Source organism: Aptenodytes patagonicus, chromosome 1 (assembly GCF_965638725.1).
Source record: "Aptenodytes patagonicus chromosome 1, bAptPat1.pri.cur, whole genome shotgun sequence".
Lineage (NCBI taxonomy): Eukaryota > Metazoa > Chordata > Aves > Sphenisciformes > Spheniscidae > Aptenodytes > Aptenodytes patagonicus.
In genome coordinates, this window is record NC_134949.1 from 130,962,125 (window position 1) to 130,979,747 (window position 17,623).

Sequence of the window (17,623 nt, forward strand, 5' to 3'; positions counted from 1 at the left end):
AGATGAGACTCAGAAGGGGCCTTCAAGGGAGGCGATTCTTCCCTCCTCTCAGCACCCATGAGCCCCCGTCTGGCGTTCCGTGGCCGGTCTGTGCTCACCGTACACTGGGAGGCGCAGACAGACCGCCGGCGGCTCAGGGGAGCTTTAAGATGGCGGGGCGGGAACAGCAGGCCCCCGGTAACCTCCCCGCCCCGCCCCGCCGCCAGCCCCACCGCCGGCCGCCAGGGGGCGCTCCCCCCCCCCCGCCACCGCCAGCCCCCCGGCCGGACCTCCTCCCGGCGGCTGGCCTGGGAGGCGCCGCGCCGCGCCGCTCTCTATGGCCGTTGCCCGTGGCAGGGCCTCTGTTTACTTCCGGCAGCCCGGCGGCGCGGTGCATGGGGCGCGGGGGCGGTTGCCCGCCGCGAGCTGCCATGGCCGAGCCCGCCGAGGAGGACGAGCTGCCGGTGCCCGGTGAGTGGTGCCGGTCCCTCGCAGGGGACGGAGCTGCGGGCGGCGGGCCGGGTGGGGGGACCTCGTCCGCCTGTGGCCGTCCCGGCCCGCTTCCCCCACCGCGGCGGCGCTGGGCGCCATCACCGGCGGCCCAAGGGCCGCCTCCCGGCCCCGGCGTGCGGCCGCGGCCCCTGGTCGCTCCGCTTTGTACTTCTCGGCCGCCCCGGCTCCCTCCGGCCTGCGAGTGCGGGTGCCCCGCGGCGCGGCGCGGCGCCGGGCTGCCGGCTGGGGCCGGTGTCTTCCGGCGTCTGGGGGGAAACACGTACGCTGACGTCAGAGATTAGACGGGGCAACCTTGCTGTCGTCACCGGCATGGTACAGTGGTGCAGTGTTAAGCAGACAGACTTTTTCAGTTAATAAATAAGTTTTGGCCCGTGGTTTGTAGTTTTCAAACATTTGCTCGGTGCCCAGACAGCAAAAACCTCCCTTATGTTCTGTGGGATTTAATTTTATGAATTGGTAGGATCTAATTTCCAAACTGACGGCTTAGGTTTCAGTTGTGAAATTAATAAGATATGAAGGACATTTGTGAATTAAATTGTCTGGTTTTTGTATACATTGAATTACGACTATAGATATTTTTTCATGTTAATGCTTCTGAAAGAAAAAGAAATTAACCAGAGAGCTCTACTTTGGCACGAGTGCCAAAGACATCACTGTAAGCATGCTCGAATATGCAGCATGGCTGGCTGGCTGGAGAGTAAAACTTAAAACAAAATCATGTTTTCAGATGCCTTTTAGGATGTCTATGGTTGTAGGTGTGCCCTTTCTTTAAATCTGGCTGCACAAAGGCTTGTTTATAATAAAACGGTGAAACACATCTAGAGAGGCAGTACATACAATTCTATACATGGCTGCTGAACACGGTACATAAAATAAGATGTCATTTGCAAATATGGGAAACTTGTGTATTAAAGAATCATTTCAAAATGAATATCAAATTTACAGTGTAGGAGAGAACTTTGGGGTTTGGAGCTGGGGTGCTGAGTACTGATGAGAATGAAACATCTCAGTGTATTTATTTTCAATGAAACAATGTTACTATCAAATTATATATAGTTTTACAGAGACAGTCTAATGTTACTGTATTTTTGCTATCATAGCTTACATGTTAACAGAAAGTCTGCAAAGAAAAGGTTTGGGTTTTTTCTTTGTTTTCTTTTCTAAAGAATGGTTCGGTGCTTAAAGCACAAGTTTTGACATTTTAGAATACAAGGTGTAATTGTGCTTTGCCACATTGTCTGCATGGCTTTTGGCAAATTATTTAACTTGTGAGGTCATTTATTTTCCTGTAGAATTAACATTTTCTGTGTCAAGCCACATGCTTGACCAAAAGGTGAATGAATAGTTAACATTTTATGTTTTAAAACAACAGTGCTGACACTTTTGAAAGTAGGAAGAATTGAGACAACTAGACAGATTACAAGGGTGGAAGAGTTGTCTGCATTTTTTGAGGGGGTGTTTTTGTTTGAGGTTTTTAGATCGTGGTTTTATGGTCAAAGACAGTTGTGTCAACCCATGTTTTGAAGGCTAAGAGTTTTGATTTTAGGGGGCCATTTTTAGAGCACATGTATCTTTTCAGATGGGTGAGGAAGAGTGGTCAGTTTGGAGCCTGTCACCTCTTTACAGTGTGTGTGTGTCTCTCTCTCTAATCCAATTTGGAAAACGTGTTTGAATTCAAGTATAAACATAAGTGAGAACTCTTTGTCTCAACCTGCTTTCAGGATGAGCTTTTTATTTTACCTTCTGGGGGCAGTTATTCAGAGTTCTTTTTTCTTTCTTTTACGCACCTAGTAGTTTTTCTTAGAGGGTAGTGATAAAGTACATTAGTGTACTTTAAAACAAATTACTGTATCTGTGGTGGGTTGACCCTGGCTGGATGCCAGGTGCCCACCAAGCTGCTCTATTACTCCCCCTCCTCAACTGGACAGGTAGAGAAAAGTACAACAAAAGGCTCATGGGTCGAGATAAGGTAAGGGAGATCACTCACTGATTACTGTCACAAGCAAAACAGACTCGGCTCGAGGAAATTAATTTAACTTATTGCCAATTAAAAATCAGAGTAGAGTAATAAGAAGTAAAACCAAATCTTAAAACACCTTCCCCCCACGCCTCCCTTCTTCCCAGGCTCAACTTCACTCCCGATTTTCTCTGCCTCCTCCCCCCGAGCGGCACAGCGGGACAGGGAATGGGGGTTGCGGTCAGTTCATCACATGTTGTCTCTGCTGATCCTTCCTCCTCGCTCTCTTCCCCTGCTCCAGCGTGGGGTCCCACCCACAGGAGACAGTCCTCCACAAACTTCTCCAATGTGAGTCCTTCCCACAGGCTGCAGTTCTTCACGAACTGCTCCAGCATGGGCCCTTCCCACGGGGTGCAGTCCTTCAGGAACAGACTGCTCCAGCGTGGGTCCCCCACAAGGTCACAAGTCCTGCCAGCAAACCTGCTCCAGCGTGGGCTCCTCTCTCCACGGGGTCACAGAGCCTGCTCCAGCATGGGCTTCCCACGGGGTCACAGCCTCCTTTGGGCACATCCACCTGCTTCAGCGTGGGGTCCTCCACGGACTGCAGGTGGATATCTGCTCCACCATGGACCTTCACGGGCTGCGGGGGGACAGCCTGCCTCATCATGGTCTTCTCCACAGGCTGCAGGGGAATCTCTGCTCCGGCACCTGGAGCACCTCCTCCCCTTCTTTTTTAACTGACCTTGGTGTCTGCAGGGCTGTTTCTCTCACATATTTCTCACTCCTCTCTCTCCCGGCTGCTGTTGCACAGAAGTTTTCTCCCCTTCTTAAATACGTTGTCACAGAGGCGCTACCACCATCGCTGATGGGCTCGGCCTTGGCCAGCAGAGGGTCCGTCTTGGAGCCGGCTGGCATTGGCTCTGTCGGGCATGGGGGAAGCTTCTAGCAGCTTCTCACAGAAGCCACCCCTGTAACCACCCCACTACCAAAACCTTGCCACGCAAACCCAGTACAGTATCCTCAGAACACAATATGCCAGCAACAATATGCATTCTGTTGGGAAATTCATGGAGGCTAAGAATAATCAGAAGGACTATGATGTGAACCTGAAAATGAAGTAGTCTTGGTGAAACAGAATAGAAGAAAATGTTTCAGCCATTTTTTAAAAAAAGAAGAAGATGGGAAACTAAAATGTGCAATTGAATTAATAGGAAATGACTATTTCAAAATGTTTGAGGCAAAATTTGTTTTCACTAAAACTGACATTGTCTTTTTGTGTTTTAGAATCAGGTGCTGTTTTCACATTTGGAAAAAGCAAATTTGCAGAAGATATTCCTAGCAAGTTCTGGTTCAAAAATGACAAGCCTGTACATATATCATGTGGAGATGAACATACTGCTATTGTTACAGGTCAGTATTGGAAATGGAGTATATGATAAAAGGTTATATATTTGGACAGCTTGGAAAGTTATGATTCTTATTTGAATCCTGAGGTAATATATCAAAAGGGGTTGTGGAGAGGAGAGGGTACTCTTCTGTGGGGGCTATTGGATGCCTTTGAAGTTAGTGTGCGGTCACTGAAGGTTTTCATGAGGCATGCCCAAGAACTGTCGTGAGTGAATCGATAATAACTGAACGTATCACACTGGATTTAAAGTAAGCATGACTTTGTTCAGCTTGAATGTTTCCTGTGAATCTGACAGTTATTTAGTAGACAATCTTAAATATAGAGGTTTCTATCATGGAAGTAAACAGTATCTGTTGAACACAGTCAACAAGTTCACTAGGAATCTGCCTGAAACAACAGATAAAATTGTATCTCTGAAATTTAGATTTGAATTACCGTTAACTGTCAACTGAAAATAACCCTTGAAAGGGCAACTCAAAAAACTTCAGAAAATCCTACTAAAATCAGAAATAAATTGCAAAAGCATTCAAAGAAGCTCAGATGCAATACAGTGAGCAGTATTTATGTTCATTTTCATTTTTTTGAGATAATAGAAGCAATACTCATTGAAGAACTTGTTCAATTTATTTTACGTGGAAGGGACTACTCTTTTGTTGATGAGCATGTGTGTCGATTGTATTGACAATCAACTGCTGATAGAAAATAAGACTTTGTTGTTATGAAGTTTATATGCATATTTTCAGGGCTTTTTTTATTGGAATGTATTTATTCCTCATCAATGCCCATTTGGGCATTGCTTATTAAATAATTTCTTGAGGGTTTCTTGCTATGTCCCCAAGCAAGGTTGAAGATGCTGGATTTTTAGAATGAACAATTCCAGGCATGATAAAAGAAGAGTGTAGATTTCACGGACTGCAGAACATCTTGAAGTGAAATTGTATGATGAATTTTTCAAGCCTAACTTCATAGAAGATGAATTATCCGTGAATAGTTTGTGTTTTGAACAAAACTTGACACTTTTTCTTGGATTGAACCAGTTTATTAAATTGCCTGTTGCATAAAATTAATCAGAATATAACCTGGGGCACTGTGAAATTTTCCTTTTGAATTTTTTTTTTTTATATATCCTTTTGTATGCCCACACCCAGTTTGAAATAACATGAGTACAATTCTTGGTTTAGACTAGTCAATTTAAATTGCCTCGAGTTCCCCCAGCATGTGCCTGTGCCAGCACTGTTACCCTAATCAGCAACAATCCCCTTGTCACTGTAACAGTGGCCACTTAGATAAAGCTTTTGAAGAAGTCAACTTGCATAGGTTTGCATGCAGCACCGTTTCTCTACTATCTCCCCTTCTCCCTGTTATTTTAAGATATACAGCATGTTTCAGAAATGTCTCTGTAGCTGGCTTTTGCTGTTGTAGTGTGCAGATACGTCACCAGGGAAACTTCTACATAATCAGATCTTTATTTTCTCAAAGCTTTTGAGGAGAAGGAACTGTAGAAGCATGAGTACAGAATTTCTTTGGTACCAAAAGGTTTTCTGGGACATTGTAAAGTAGAGGCAAAAGTGAGGGTAAAATACTGATCAACAACAAGCAAAGGTAGAGAAACCGCAAGCGTTGTACAAAAAAGTGAAGAAGGGGAAACGGAAAATCTTTTTTCCTCATTTGTCCTTCACACCTGTGCATGCCCGTGTGCACCGCACATTTCTGCTGTTAGATGGAGTTGGATGATACAGTGGAATTACAGCCCTTGGCGAATGACACTGAACTGCAGTAACACCTGGAATAAAAGCTCCAGAAGTGCATGCCAATAATGAGTTTACTGAGAAGGGTACAGACCTTGTGGGAAACCAGGAGCTTCTTGAAATCCAGCTGAATGTGACCTGGAAGAGATAAAAGACAAACATCACTGAGAAAGGAAAAGTATCTCAAGCAGGTGTGTGTCAATGCATGCTTCATTTTATTTTCAGTCTTTATTTACAGGTCACAAAATTCCCCCCTCCTTTTTTTTTTTCCCCACCCCCTGGAAGAGGTAGTGGGACCTATGTATGTAGGGGACAGTGGGAATATGAGGTAGATTCAAACCTGATAGAAATATATCAGTTTTACACTAACATGTCTCAACAATCATAAGTAAAACAATCACCCAAACTGATACAAAACATTCCTTAAAGCTGGTTTGAGGCAGGAAAGACAGCTACATCTAGCACTGAATCTTGACTGAATGCAAACGAAGAAAATGTACAGGAACTAATATTTAGCATTCAAATAAAATACTAAGAAATTTTCAAATACTTCTTTAATCTAATCCAGCATCAGTATTCCCATATGACTTTTAGGAGGAAAAGTGTAAGGTAAATATAAAACACTCTGTTCTTTGGCTTTCCAGGTCAGGAGTTAGAGTCCAAAATTTTATTTACATACTGTGGCTGTATGTTGGAATAGAAAGGACCAGTGATAGTTACTTGCTGACTTTGAGTTGGCTTGCTGAGCTAGTCAGAGAAACGTTTCCTCCTCCAGTTTTGGAGTTGGGGATTGAAATTTGTGTTTCTTTATTCATTTGCTCTCTGCCTTTAGCACAATCTTCATTAAAATACTCAAGCAGGAATTCTTTTAAGCAGTTGTCATCTTTAGTTCTTTAATGGAGTCATAAGCAGTATACCTTCCGGCATCACTTGTAATATATTTAATAACGTTTCTTGCCCCATTTCTATATTTTTTGGCCCAAGAATACTGACAGTCCACTCCCTGCATCTTTTATAACTGCAGGCTTTGGAAGGCAATTTATTCATCCTCTTGGGAGTTGGTGTGAAATAAGTGACATTATGCATATTTTTAAAAATCTCCTCCCAATACTTTTCCATTAATTTTCTTTTCTACAAAACACTTAAAAGTTAATAGCTGTCTTATTGTTTATTTGCCTTGATTAGAATATCCTAGGCAGCTTGCCCACATTTGATCAAAGAGACTGATCCTGTTCACAAGGGGGAAAATGACGATGACGGAAGACACGTTTTCTGAACTCGGCTCTGGAGAGAAGTGAAGCCCCCAGTGCAAGAGGGTAGAAGGAAAGAAAGAAGTTACCAAGTGTAAAAGGAGTGAAAAGAGGTGCATATGGAACCACAAGAAGATAGTATGCTCATAATTCTGAGTTTTGTAAGGCATTAAACATTCAACAATTTACACCAAAGGACCTTGGAATCTCTCCAGGTCTTTGGATGCCCGATTCCTTCTATTCTTTCTGCCTACCAGCAGGCCATCAGAACATGGCACAGTATCTTTTACGTCAGCTGCAAGGGGAACATGAGAAGGATTAGTACATGTTTGTGTTGATCTTTGATATGTGTAGGAGCAGGCAACATACTGCGCTGGTTTTGTTTGTGTGATGCTAATGTCCTAAGCATGACTGTTCTTATTGCTCAGTAAAGCTTTTATTTTGAGAATATCGTGACTTGCCGAACAAAACTGATGTCACTCCCATTTTCATGAGATGTATTTGAATTGTATATGAATTTTAAATGAACTGTTAACATAGTTTATTCACAAAATAGCACAAATAAATACAAAAAATCATGGTGCCTGGCATATGATACTCTGTCCAAAATATTCGCTTTTAAGTTTTCTTCAGGTATAGCTTCTCGACAGAATCTTGTAATAAATTCTCAAAGTCTGTACATTGTCTCCCCATTTTATTTCCCTCCCACACTAATATAATTTAGAAAGCAAGGAGGGGAATATGTAAAACATACCTTTAAACATAGATGATAGGAACACTTGGCTGCCTGCTATTATCACGAAGCATGTCGAGGATTTCAGCTGGTATTTCCCAGCTGCTGAATGAATGCCTTTAGTAGCGCTTCATGAACCAGGGGAGCACATGACAGATGGGGTTCCCAGGAATCACAGTTGTGATAGCAGCTACTCATATGAGAAATGTACTGGTTAGGAGACACTCTTTTCCTGAAGTGTCTCACAAAATCCCTGGTTCCTAAAGATGTAAGCATCTTGTGGCTTCCCTAATAGCCTGAATTAATGTTGGTGAAACATCTGCTGGTGATAAGGCAATGCATACATACTTTGGAGAAAGACTCCAGTCTTGTGTGAGGATGAAGGTGGAGACTGGTGTTGGAAGTATATTTTCATCACCAAAACAGTCCTAGAGGTCCCTTTCTTTATATCCTGTTGTTTCCCTTCTGCTGCCCAGAGTCATAATCTTACTCTGCTGGACCTGTCCTCTGCCAGCCATTCCAGATGGCAGATGGCCACAATCTCTGTACGTTAGCACCAAAGTGGAAGCAAAAAGACAAGCGCAATCAGAGTTTGCAAAGTTTTGAAATGTGATCTTTGCCTATCTGTCTGCTGTTGAATTAGTTTTCATTTCAGTGCATCTGTGGTGATGACTGGAGATACCTCAGCATGCAACTGTGAAAATAGGGCCATTTGCATACAAAATTCTGTGGTGTTTCCTGGCCAGCTTAGATTGCATCATGTCTGTTCCAAAACCTGATTTGCTGTACAGACCCAGAAATGTTGCTTCATTACAGGCATTTGTTTAGGTTCCTCTGTAGTGCCTATTAGTTTTCATTCACTGTCTGAATTACCTGCTTCCCAGTTTTCTTTTTTTCTGCTACATTGCGAAGCGTTGGAAGCCTGAAATTATAAAAGGCTGTCATTCAGTTGTAGAAGAATGTAAAAAAATTCCTCTCATCTATTAAGCTCCTTGACTTACAAAGCAATGCCTGAGAATTTAAAGACTGGTATAAGAAACAGCAGATTATAGGATGAAAAGCATGACCTATTGGAATTTTGAACGGATAAAAGAGACTGTGCTTAAATTGAATTACGGCAGCTTGGCATCATATTCCCACAGGAGTACTACTGTCTTATAAAGGCAGTTCAAAAGTATAAACCAAGGATACAAGGAAGCATATACCAATATAGGATGCCATTTGCTAATAAAAATTCTTTCTGTTAAGGTGCGTTTTGCTCTCAGTGACGGACAGCTCTGCATGCGTTTTGACGTGATTGCATTATCAAAATCAGGCTGTTGATATAAATGCTACCATCCCTGGAGGTATTTAAAAGACGTGTAGATGTGGCGCTTAGGGACATGGTTTAGTGGTGGACTTGGCAGTGCTAGGTTAACGGTGGGACTTGATGATCTTAAAGGTCTGTTCCACCCTAAACAATTCTATGATTCTATCAGTAAAACACCATGAGCGTGGACTTGACCTCAGGCTTTCTTCCCTTCCAACTTTCTTGGAAAGTCATAATATTGACATGTAGCCCCATGTTCCAAAAATTGTCAAATCTAACAATTTGATTGGGACTTTAGGTACTAGTTATTGTTAGTTGTTGTTGGTTTGTTTGGTTTTTTTAACTACGTGGTTATATTTAAGAAAATAAATGGATTTTTTTTAACAGAGTAAGTATTTTTGTTATATTTTAAACATTTCAATATCATATTTCAAAGTCTCTGTAAATCAGATTCAGAACCTTCACTGGCAACCTACAGTACTGAAGTACAAACAGCCATAATATTTTGGCATTATTATGTGGAATTGCTGTTATGCATTGCAATCGTGATAATTGTTGATGGCTGGGGTGACAAAGTTTATTTATGTGACAGCCTCGTGATGGAGTCTAACTCACAAAGCTCTGCAGAACTTCATCAAAAGTGAACAAACTCCTTTTAACAGTTGTAAAAGGTGTTTGTTTTGACAAATCAGTTTCTATTGTTTTGCAAAGATTTCTGTTGGAACAAGGGTTTTATCTTTGGGTGTGAACTTCACAGCTTTACCAAAGGTGGTAATTTTAAAAATTGAAATGAAACAAAATTAATTCATTTTAAGGTATTGTCAGTAGTCAGTTTTGGCTGTCTAATTTGCATGCCTGATGACAAAAGTTTCATCTGTTCATATACCATCCTCTTCAAAAAACACCGGTTATTCGAAATTACAACAGTTCATTGTTATAGTGGTCAAACCTGCAAGTTCAATGACACGTCATACCAGTTTCTGAAATACGATTCTAGCATTGCTCCTGTTGAAGATTTGTAATCTAATGTTTGCATTTAGGTTTACAAAACTCCCTGGCTGCATGGTGTTTTTATGCATTCCTTCTTTATGTGCAGAGTAACAATTTGTGAACACATCTGAAAATTTATCAGAAGCTATGTTCTGTAGAAGTGCAAATTTGTAAATCACTTTAAGAGAAGACATTTAGCGGTAAAAGAAATAGCCCCCCCAAACAATAAAATAAGCTGAATATTACAAATTTGTGTTTGTATTAATTATATAGCTGCATTATTCATTCCTGTCTTTGGGGTAGAAAATGTGGGTGCTCAGTTAAATGTGCTGTTATTTTATAAGTAGGCCTATAGATACTGTGGTTTCTGAACTGCAGGGTCTGTCCAAGAGCACATTTTATTTTCTGAAGAGCACTTTATCTGTGCTGTAACTAAAGGAGAGGGTGTTTGTTCTGCTTTTTGTCCCTTCTTCTGGCTGGGGATTTCTTACTTGAACAATGCAATTACTACTTTTTTACTGAAAAATCACAAGGACATTAATTATTGAATTGCCTAATCTTAAACCTTACATTAAAAAGGGAGTAATAAATAGCACAGTGTGTGAATGACCATCTTGTCTTGTATGAGGTATTCAAACATTTGTATGGATTCTGACTGTGCATTTTTTTTCAGGGAATGGTAAACTATACATGTTCGGCAGTAACAACTGGGGCCAATTAGGACTAGGATCAAAGAACACTGTCAGCAAACCAACATGTGTTAAAGGTTTGTTTAATTTTTCTTTTTTTGTCTTTTTGAAAGGAGACCCTTGTGAAAAGGCACTTTGTAAGATGCAGTTCCAAGATAACTGATTCTGCCTTCTTTACTCATCCTGTGTAGCATATTACTGCACAAGCTCATAAAGGTAGCTTAAAAAGATCCCTGATTGATTTTTCCATCAGTTCCAGATTCTGGGTCCTTTTGTGTCTGAAGATTACTTCAGATACATAGAATCCTGTCTTTTCTGAGGTCTCTCATTTTATGTAATATTTGCCTTTTCTGACAAACCGTATGTTCATTGTGACTGCAAAGACATTAATCAGATGCTTGGTCTCTGCAGCATTGTCTATGCGTTAGAAATCAGACTTCCAACAGCATTGTGTAACCTTTGTATCACTTTTGTCTTGTCACCTTTATAAATGAAAAAATCTGTCAGGAACTTTCTACAAGTACTGCTGCATTTTTAGCCAGTATAAGAAGTGCCCGAGGGGGCATAAATGTTAATATATTTGTATGAAGCAGTAGAAGAAGTGTCCATATTCTTTCATGTGTTGTAAAATATGTTTTCATTGCACTGTTAATCTTCTTGATCTTTCCTAGCCGGTTTTTTCTTGTCAACCAAAACTAAGTTAATACTTTTTCCCTATCCCCTTGCTTATGTCAAGTCAGATCTATCCCATTAACACATTTCTTTCCACCAGTAAATGTTTATCCTCATCCTTTCTGCCAGGAGATCGATCTGTTAGCTTACTGTTAAAAACAAATTATCCTGCTTGTTCAAACTCTTTTCTTCCTGATTTAGTTTATTCTACTGTCCTTTATCTGCTCCTCTCTCTGTTTCACTTCAGAGGGAGAATGCAGCTACTCTCAGGTTCATATCTTCTGTCAGCCATGTGAGAGATTGATTCTTACCTTGGCTTAAATGGATTGGGTGTCAAGTTTTCTTTTTACTGTCAAATTGCAATGGAGAATAAAAGATGAAGAGAAGATGACTGCAATTCAAACCAGACCTGGCATCCATTGAAAAAAGTCACAAGGGGGGTATCTTTCTTCTCTTGGCAGTAGACAGCAGGAGAAAGTCCTGGAGCTTTTCTCACAATTTTCAGTCATCACTTGGCTTTGGGAGTGGGGTTGCAAGGACACATTTCAGTTTCTGCTTGGGGCCAAATGGTTGTGGCTGCATGTTTTCTGAGAAAATATCTTCTGGGACTTGACTAGAGACTAATGAAATTGGTTATGAAAAATTGCCAGCAGCATTGTAAATATAGCATGGCTCATCAAATACAATTGATTAGCCTAAGCGGGAGGAAGGTTAGGGAGCACAGGCTTCTAGAGCTGATTAAGATCATCTCTGAAGCTGGAGGCAGAGTTTTGGGATATAAAACAGCAGGAAGCCAACATTGGAAGTGTTACGGTTCCAGCCTGGTGGTAGTGGTAGGTGTCGGATAGGATAGGCAGGAACCTGAATTTGGACAATTTATGTTTGTGTCTGTGTGATAGACCAAAGACAGTTCATGCTTAAGTAGATAGATTTATTCAGTTACTTGGTAGAAGGTAAAAGGGACTTTAATCTGAATGTTATGGAGCTGATGAAAGTTGATTTGGAAGGACTGAAAAAGGGTTTGTGAAAGGAATGATGGTTGTTGGCTTTGTCATGGACTAGTGCAGTGGAAAAGCAATTAAAGATGCATTATGTAAAAATAGTGCTGGTTTAAGAGCATTGTATAGGGCACATGGACGTGGCCGAGAGAAGGTAAATTGTTGGCAACGATCAGTAATTGGAGAGAGGATGGAAAAGTCGGTGAGATTTTTTTCTTCTGTTTCTGAAATGGAGTGCACTTGCCATGGGAGAAAAGGCACCTCTGTATTCTCTCTTTCCCAACAAAATAACTCTTGACTCCTCTCACATACATTCCCAGTCTTTCACAGTGACCAGACTGCAGAGAAGTACATGCGGTGGGTGGGTGGTAACTGAGCTGAAATTGAGACAGGATGGTATATGCAAAAATTTTAGGCACTAGTCCAGATAGGACTGTCTTGGCAATTGAGTTTGGTGGTCAATAAGAGGGCAGTGCAGAGCAAAAGTCAAGCAAAAAGGGTAGCTGTGCATAATGAAGGAAGATAGGGATGATAAGACAAAAGAACGGTATGATTTTAAAGATTTTAGATAGTGGGAAAAGCATAACAGGAAGTAAAGAATAGTACTGTTACTGAAAACTAAGCTTTAAGCATGCATTTTGTCCTGCAACTTGATATATTCTTTGAGGCATATCCCATAAATGGTAAATTCTGGGGAATGTGGCATTGGGATGAAGTAGCCATCATCAAGTTAACCTGAGTGTCAGCTATAAGTTTTTAAGGTCTACATCTGTTTTCTTGTCTTGGGGGAATCCTGATTTAATAAGTCATGTGCTAGGTTTAAATGGGCAATGAATCTTGTAATCATTCTGTTAAAAATATGAAAAAAATAAGAGCTCCCTCTAGAGCATAGAACATTTTGTTGTTGAACCAGCTATCAGCTTGTTTATAACTTTTCCCCCCCGTTTGGCTTTAATTCATAGCTTTAAAACCAGAAAAAACAAAACTTGCTGTTTGTGGAAGAAACCACACTTTAGTTTACACAGGTATGTAACCTATATTATATACATATTAAAGATAGATTTCTTCCTTTGCTTTCATGCAAAATTACATTAGGAACCTCAGGAATGTTGAGGAAGGAAAAATAAATGAAAATGGGACTGTTAAAACTTGGGGGTTTGATATCCAGTTCTTTGAATACTTGATTTATTCTGAGCCAATGCATTTATAAAATAATGTTATATAGGAGTTTGCTAGCAACAGACAGATGAAAAAATTTCTTGCTGGCATTTGAGGTGTGGTTAACAATTATCAATATTTCATTTAAGCCCTGTAAAGGTATACTAGTATTTTTTATATATCGGTGCTCAAATTTGCCTTTGACAAGTAATTTATCTTTATTAGTGTGAAGTTATATATTTGAGTAAATATAATAGAACTGAATGTTTTCAAGTCTTCAAATTTTGTCGCATTTTGGTTAGACAAAGTAGTCTGCTATTTCAATGACAAATTGCTTTATTAAGCTATAAATAAACAAACTGTAAATTTAAACTAAAAAATAAATTTTTAGAGAGACAGTGTACAGAGAGTTGATGCAAATTCTTGTCATGCTTCTAAAATTTATGTAATGGAATAGACATCTTTCTGGTTGCAATCCTTTAGCTTGCAGTAATGTTATAAAGAGGATTGTTTGATTATTAGGAGGTTTATATATGTGGAGACCCTAAGCACTGTAAATAAGACTATTAGAATAAAGCAGAACATTTTAATAACAGTTGTGTATGCAAGACTGCACAGGGTAATATTAGTCACTTTTAGTGTACACGCTGGCTAGATAATTTGTGGCTATTTATATAGCAAGGGCCATTTATAAATTGTATGTCAGTTGCTTATCACATTTGTGTCTGGATTTGTGTTATTAATGGGCCTTATCTTTTTCATCATAGATGAACACTTTAGATGTGAAACATACTAAAATTAAAAATATAAATCTTAAAGTTCTCTTAAGTTGAAGATATCAATCATCAGTTTTAACTTCAATTTTAAGATTCTAAACCAAAATAAAGACCTAGTTAATTAAATCGAAAGTGATTCAAATATTGAAATGAGTAAAATATTTCTAAAAAATATTTCTATAATATTTCTATATATTTCTATAAAAACCTAAGCAAAAATATATTTCATTCACAGTACTCAAAACTATCAAGTTATGCATCGCTTTAATTTACGTACTAATAAGACTTCAGTTTTCTTGCCTGTGACATCATTCACCATTTTCCTCCTGCTTTATCTTAAAATATACATTATTTGGGGAAGGAGCTTCTTCTGGCTGCCAGGGCTACTAATAGTCATTTTCTCAGAACTCTTGCAGAACTCCAAATTATATTTACTTTTTAGATCAGTCTCCAGAATGGTGGGAAATGCAGTCAGTCTAAGTACATGTAAGGCCGTTAGAAAGTTCTGATCCAAGCGTGTGCAGGAAAGCCTCCTTGCTAGCTACAACAGACACTGCTAATGTCAACTCGAGGATATTTCAGGGCAGTAGACCCCAACTTTTCTGTAATGTTTTTCCATCAAAAATTAAATGACTTGCTCCAGTTTTTCTGACTTTTTACCGTTGATGAGAATGTCTTCATTCTATGTATTACATTTGCTTTTCTGTATGCAGAAAAAGGAAATGTGTATGCTGCTGGAGGTAACAGCGAAGGTCAGTTGGGATTAGGTGACACAGAGGAAAGGACCACATTTCATTTAATTAGGTTTTTTACCAACCAGCACAAGATCAAACAGCTAGCAGCTGGATCATATACCTCAGCAGCAGTAACTGGTAAGAGCAACCGCTAATAAAATCTACTTATGTGTGTGCAGCCTGGTGTTCCAGGGAAACATTTATTCCAGCATTCTGTCTGCATATGTGATTGTATTTTCTATGCCTCCCTGTCTTCTTTCCGTAATAACCATAGTCATTTTTTGATAGCCGATTGCCCATTTCAACACAATCTGGTAAGGGGTGGCAGTCTCATTAACTTCCTACAATTTTTGTGAAAGTAGACCTTTTCCAAGAGCGATAGCCTGCAATGGGAGCTCAACCTGTACTAGTTTCGTAGGAATCCTTATAAAGGAGAGACAGTATGAATACCCTCAAAATTGGAAAAATCTTCAGTTCATTTCCAGGGAAGCCAGCTACAAAACATGAATCTTATTAAAACTAAGTTTCTCTAATTCCACTTCTTACTGCAGCTGTTTTGGTCTACAGGTACAGGCTACACCGCTGTATCATTACTAATTCTGAGAGAGGCCTAACCTATGACCTATTTCTCCGATGGCAAAATTACACAATTGCGACATGTTGAAGTCCACACAGTCACAATACTTTCAGCCATTGGACGAGTGGTCCTTTATTACCCTATGATGTAATTTCTCAAGTTTTGCTATAAAGCAGCTGTTTCTGTACATGTTTAGGATAAGTTATTGAGGCTGTCATTTCAGAATGTGACAGAGAGCATAAGAGTGTGTGAGAGAGATGCCAGCCTGCTCATTTGGTTTGTATTTTTTTGTGACAATTGCTAACATGCTCCTGAGATTTGTAAGTCAACTTTGAATGATTTTAGTTCCCAACAGCATCTCAGTAGCACTGTAGATGGTACGTTTTTTTATTCACAACTTATTTCCCACCAATAAGAAATATGCAGAGGGAAGACCTCATCTGTTCTAGAAAAATCTAGAAATTTTTCATGTTGTTCGCTACCTTTTTTTGGTTTTTACTGCTGCCATTGGTCTTTGTGTCAACAGAGGCTGGTCTTAATAAACCTGGAACAGCTTTTGTGATAGTTTAAGGAAAACAAAACGAAGCTGGGCAATATAATCACCTGTGAAGAGAACTGAAAGATAAGGCAAGAATAAGTGGGATGTGTGCCAAAGTCCGGACAAAGAATAAGTTTGGAAGAATGAGAAAGTGGTGACTTGCTACTAGAAATAAGAAGATGCTTTAAATTCACCGTAATATTTTCATACTGACCTCTGGCAACTGAATTGTCTTATATGCTCAATCTTCCTCTTTTTGAAGGAATGTTTTTACATAGTACTTTTCCTGTTGCTATTTATGGTCTAACATCAGTTGATGACTAAGTGTTCTCTGTCACTTTTGAAAAGCTTAAGGGATACCCTCTTACTTCAGACTTTTTTGTTGCATTGTGCTAAATACCATTTTACATCCCTGAGATCATGACATTTAGTAGTATCATACACAAAGTTTATGAAATGCTCTTAAATGGGTAGATTAACTTTTTATTAGTTTTGGTTTTAAATCTGTTAACTGTCTGTGTCTTCGTTTTAGAGGATGGGCAGCTTTTTGTGTGGGGTGACAATTCGGAAGGTCAGATTGGCTTGGCTGATGAAGCCTGTGTCAGTGTCCCTTGTCAAGTGGATGTTGGAAAACCTGTTTCCTCTGTATCCTGTGGATATTATCACTCTGCCTTGATAACAGGTAAGAGAATGGGAATAGCTGTTAGTGGAGACAAGTCAGTGGTTCTCAAATTGTTGGCTTTGTAAAGGTAGCTAATGAGGCATTCATTACTTTCGAAACAAGATATGCCATAGTTGTTAAAAACTGCCATGTGGCGGAAAGTCATCTATGTAGTTTTGTGTCACATTGGGAGATTTTACCAGAGACAGGTTCTCTAAAGTGTGGTCCTAACTGAATTATTTAGGAAACTTGTATGTAATCTGCTATATAATTGTATAGTATCATTGAATTAACAGTACTGTGAGAAAAAACGGCAGTTATTTTTCTGCATTTGCACATTGTTGTGCAAAAGTATATTAGAAGGAATGACTATCTTGCCACACTTTATGTTCATGAAGGTTATGACAAATGTTGTGGATTAATATTATGGTTTCAATAATTCAACTTTTCTTGAGATTATTCATTTTTTTGTGATGATCAAATAATCACCTTCATCTTCTCTAGAAATACAAATATTGAATAGACTTACTATGTTTTGAGGAAAAATTAATCTCATTTGCTAGCAGTGCAATATTGTTGTCAAAGTTTGATGTTATGTCTTAAAGTTTTGAAGTCAGTTAAACAGGCAGTATATGATATGAAGAGAAGCATACCCTACAGTGAGTCGGTGTCCGATCTCCAAACCAACCCACCTCTCTGTTGCTTTCCACCTCTCTCTTCCCACCTCTCTGTTGGTTTCCAAAGCGATGCTGCCACTCATTTTTTAATAATGCCAATATGGGTGAATTTATCAGTCAGTACTGATGGTATTATATATGAGCAGCCATGAATTCCTCTCAGCCATATAGATTTACTTTATTAAGCTTTACAGTTCAGTCCCCTCAGAGTAATTAAAGATTTGAAAGGTTCAATAGTTTTGATCGTAAAGCTTTT

At 39.7% G+C, this 17,623-nt stretch overlaps 1 protein-coding gene across 3 annotated transcripts in view; it reads left to right on the plus strand.

Moving 5' to 3' along the window:
- Positions 1 to 301: 301 nt before the first annotated feature.
- RPGR (retinitis pigmentosa GTPase regulator) overlaps positions 302 to 17,623 on the plus strand; it is a 47,292-nt gene continuing 29,970 nt past the window's right edge. Inside the window, exons 1-6 of one of the 3 annotated variants that reach the window (XM_076355493.1) lie at positions 302 to 450; positions 3,734 to 3,859; positions 10,561 to 10,653; positions 13,209 to 13,271; positions 14,894 to 15,052; positions 16,562 to 16,711. In XM_076355493.1, the coding sequence (XP_076211608.1) occupies positions 375 to 450; positions 3,734 to 3,859; positions 10,561 to 10,653; positions 13,209 to 13,271; positions 14,894 to 15,052; positions 16,562 to 16,711 (667 nt within the window). In that variant the 5' untranslated portion in view covers positions 302 to 374. The remainder of the gene's footprint in view (positions 451 to 3,733; positions 3,860 to 10,560; positions 10,654 to 13,208; positions 13,272 to 14,893; positions 15,053 to 16,561; positions 16,712 to 17,623) is intronic. The other 2 variants (XM_076355499.1, XM_076355508.1) reach the window with 2 other exon arrangements.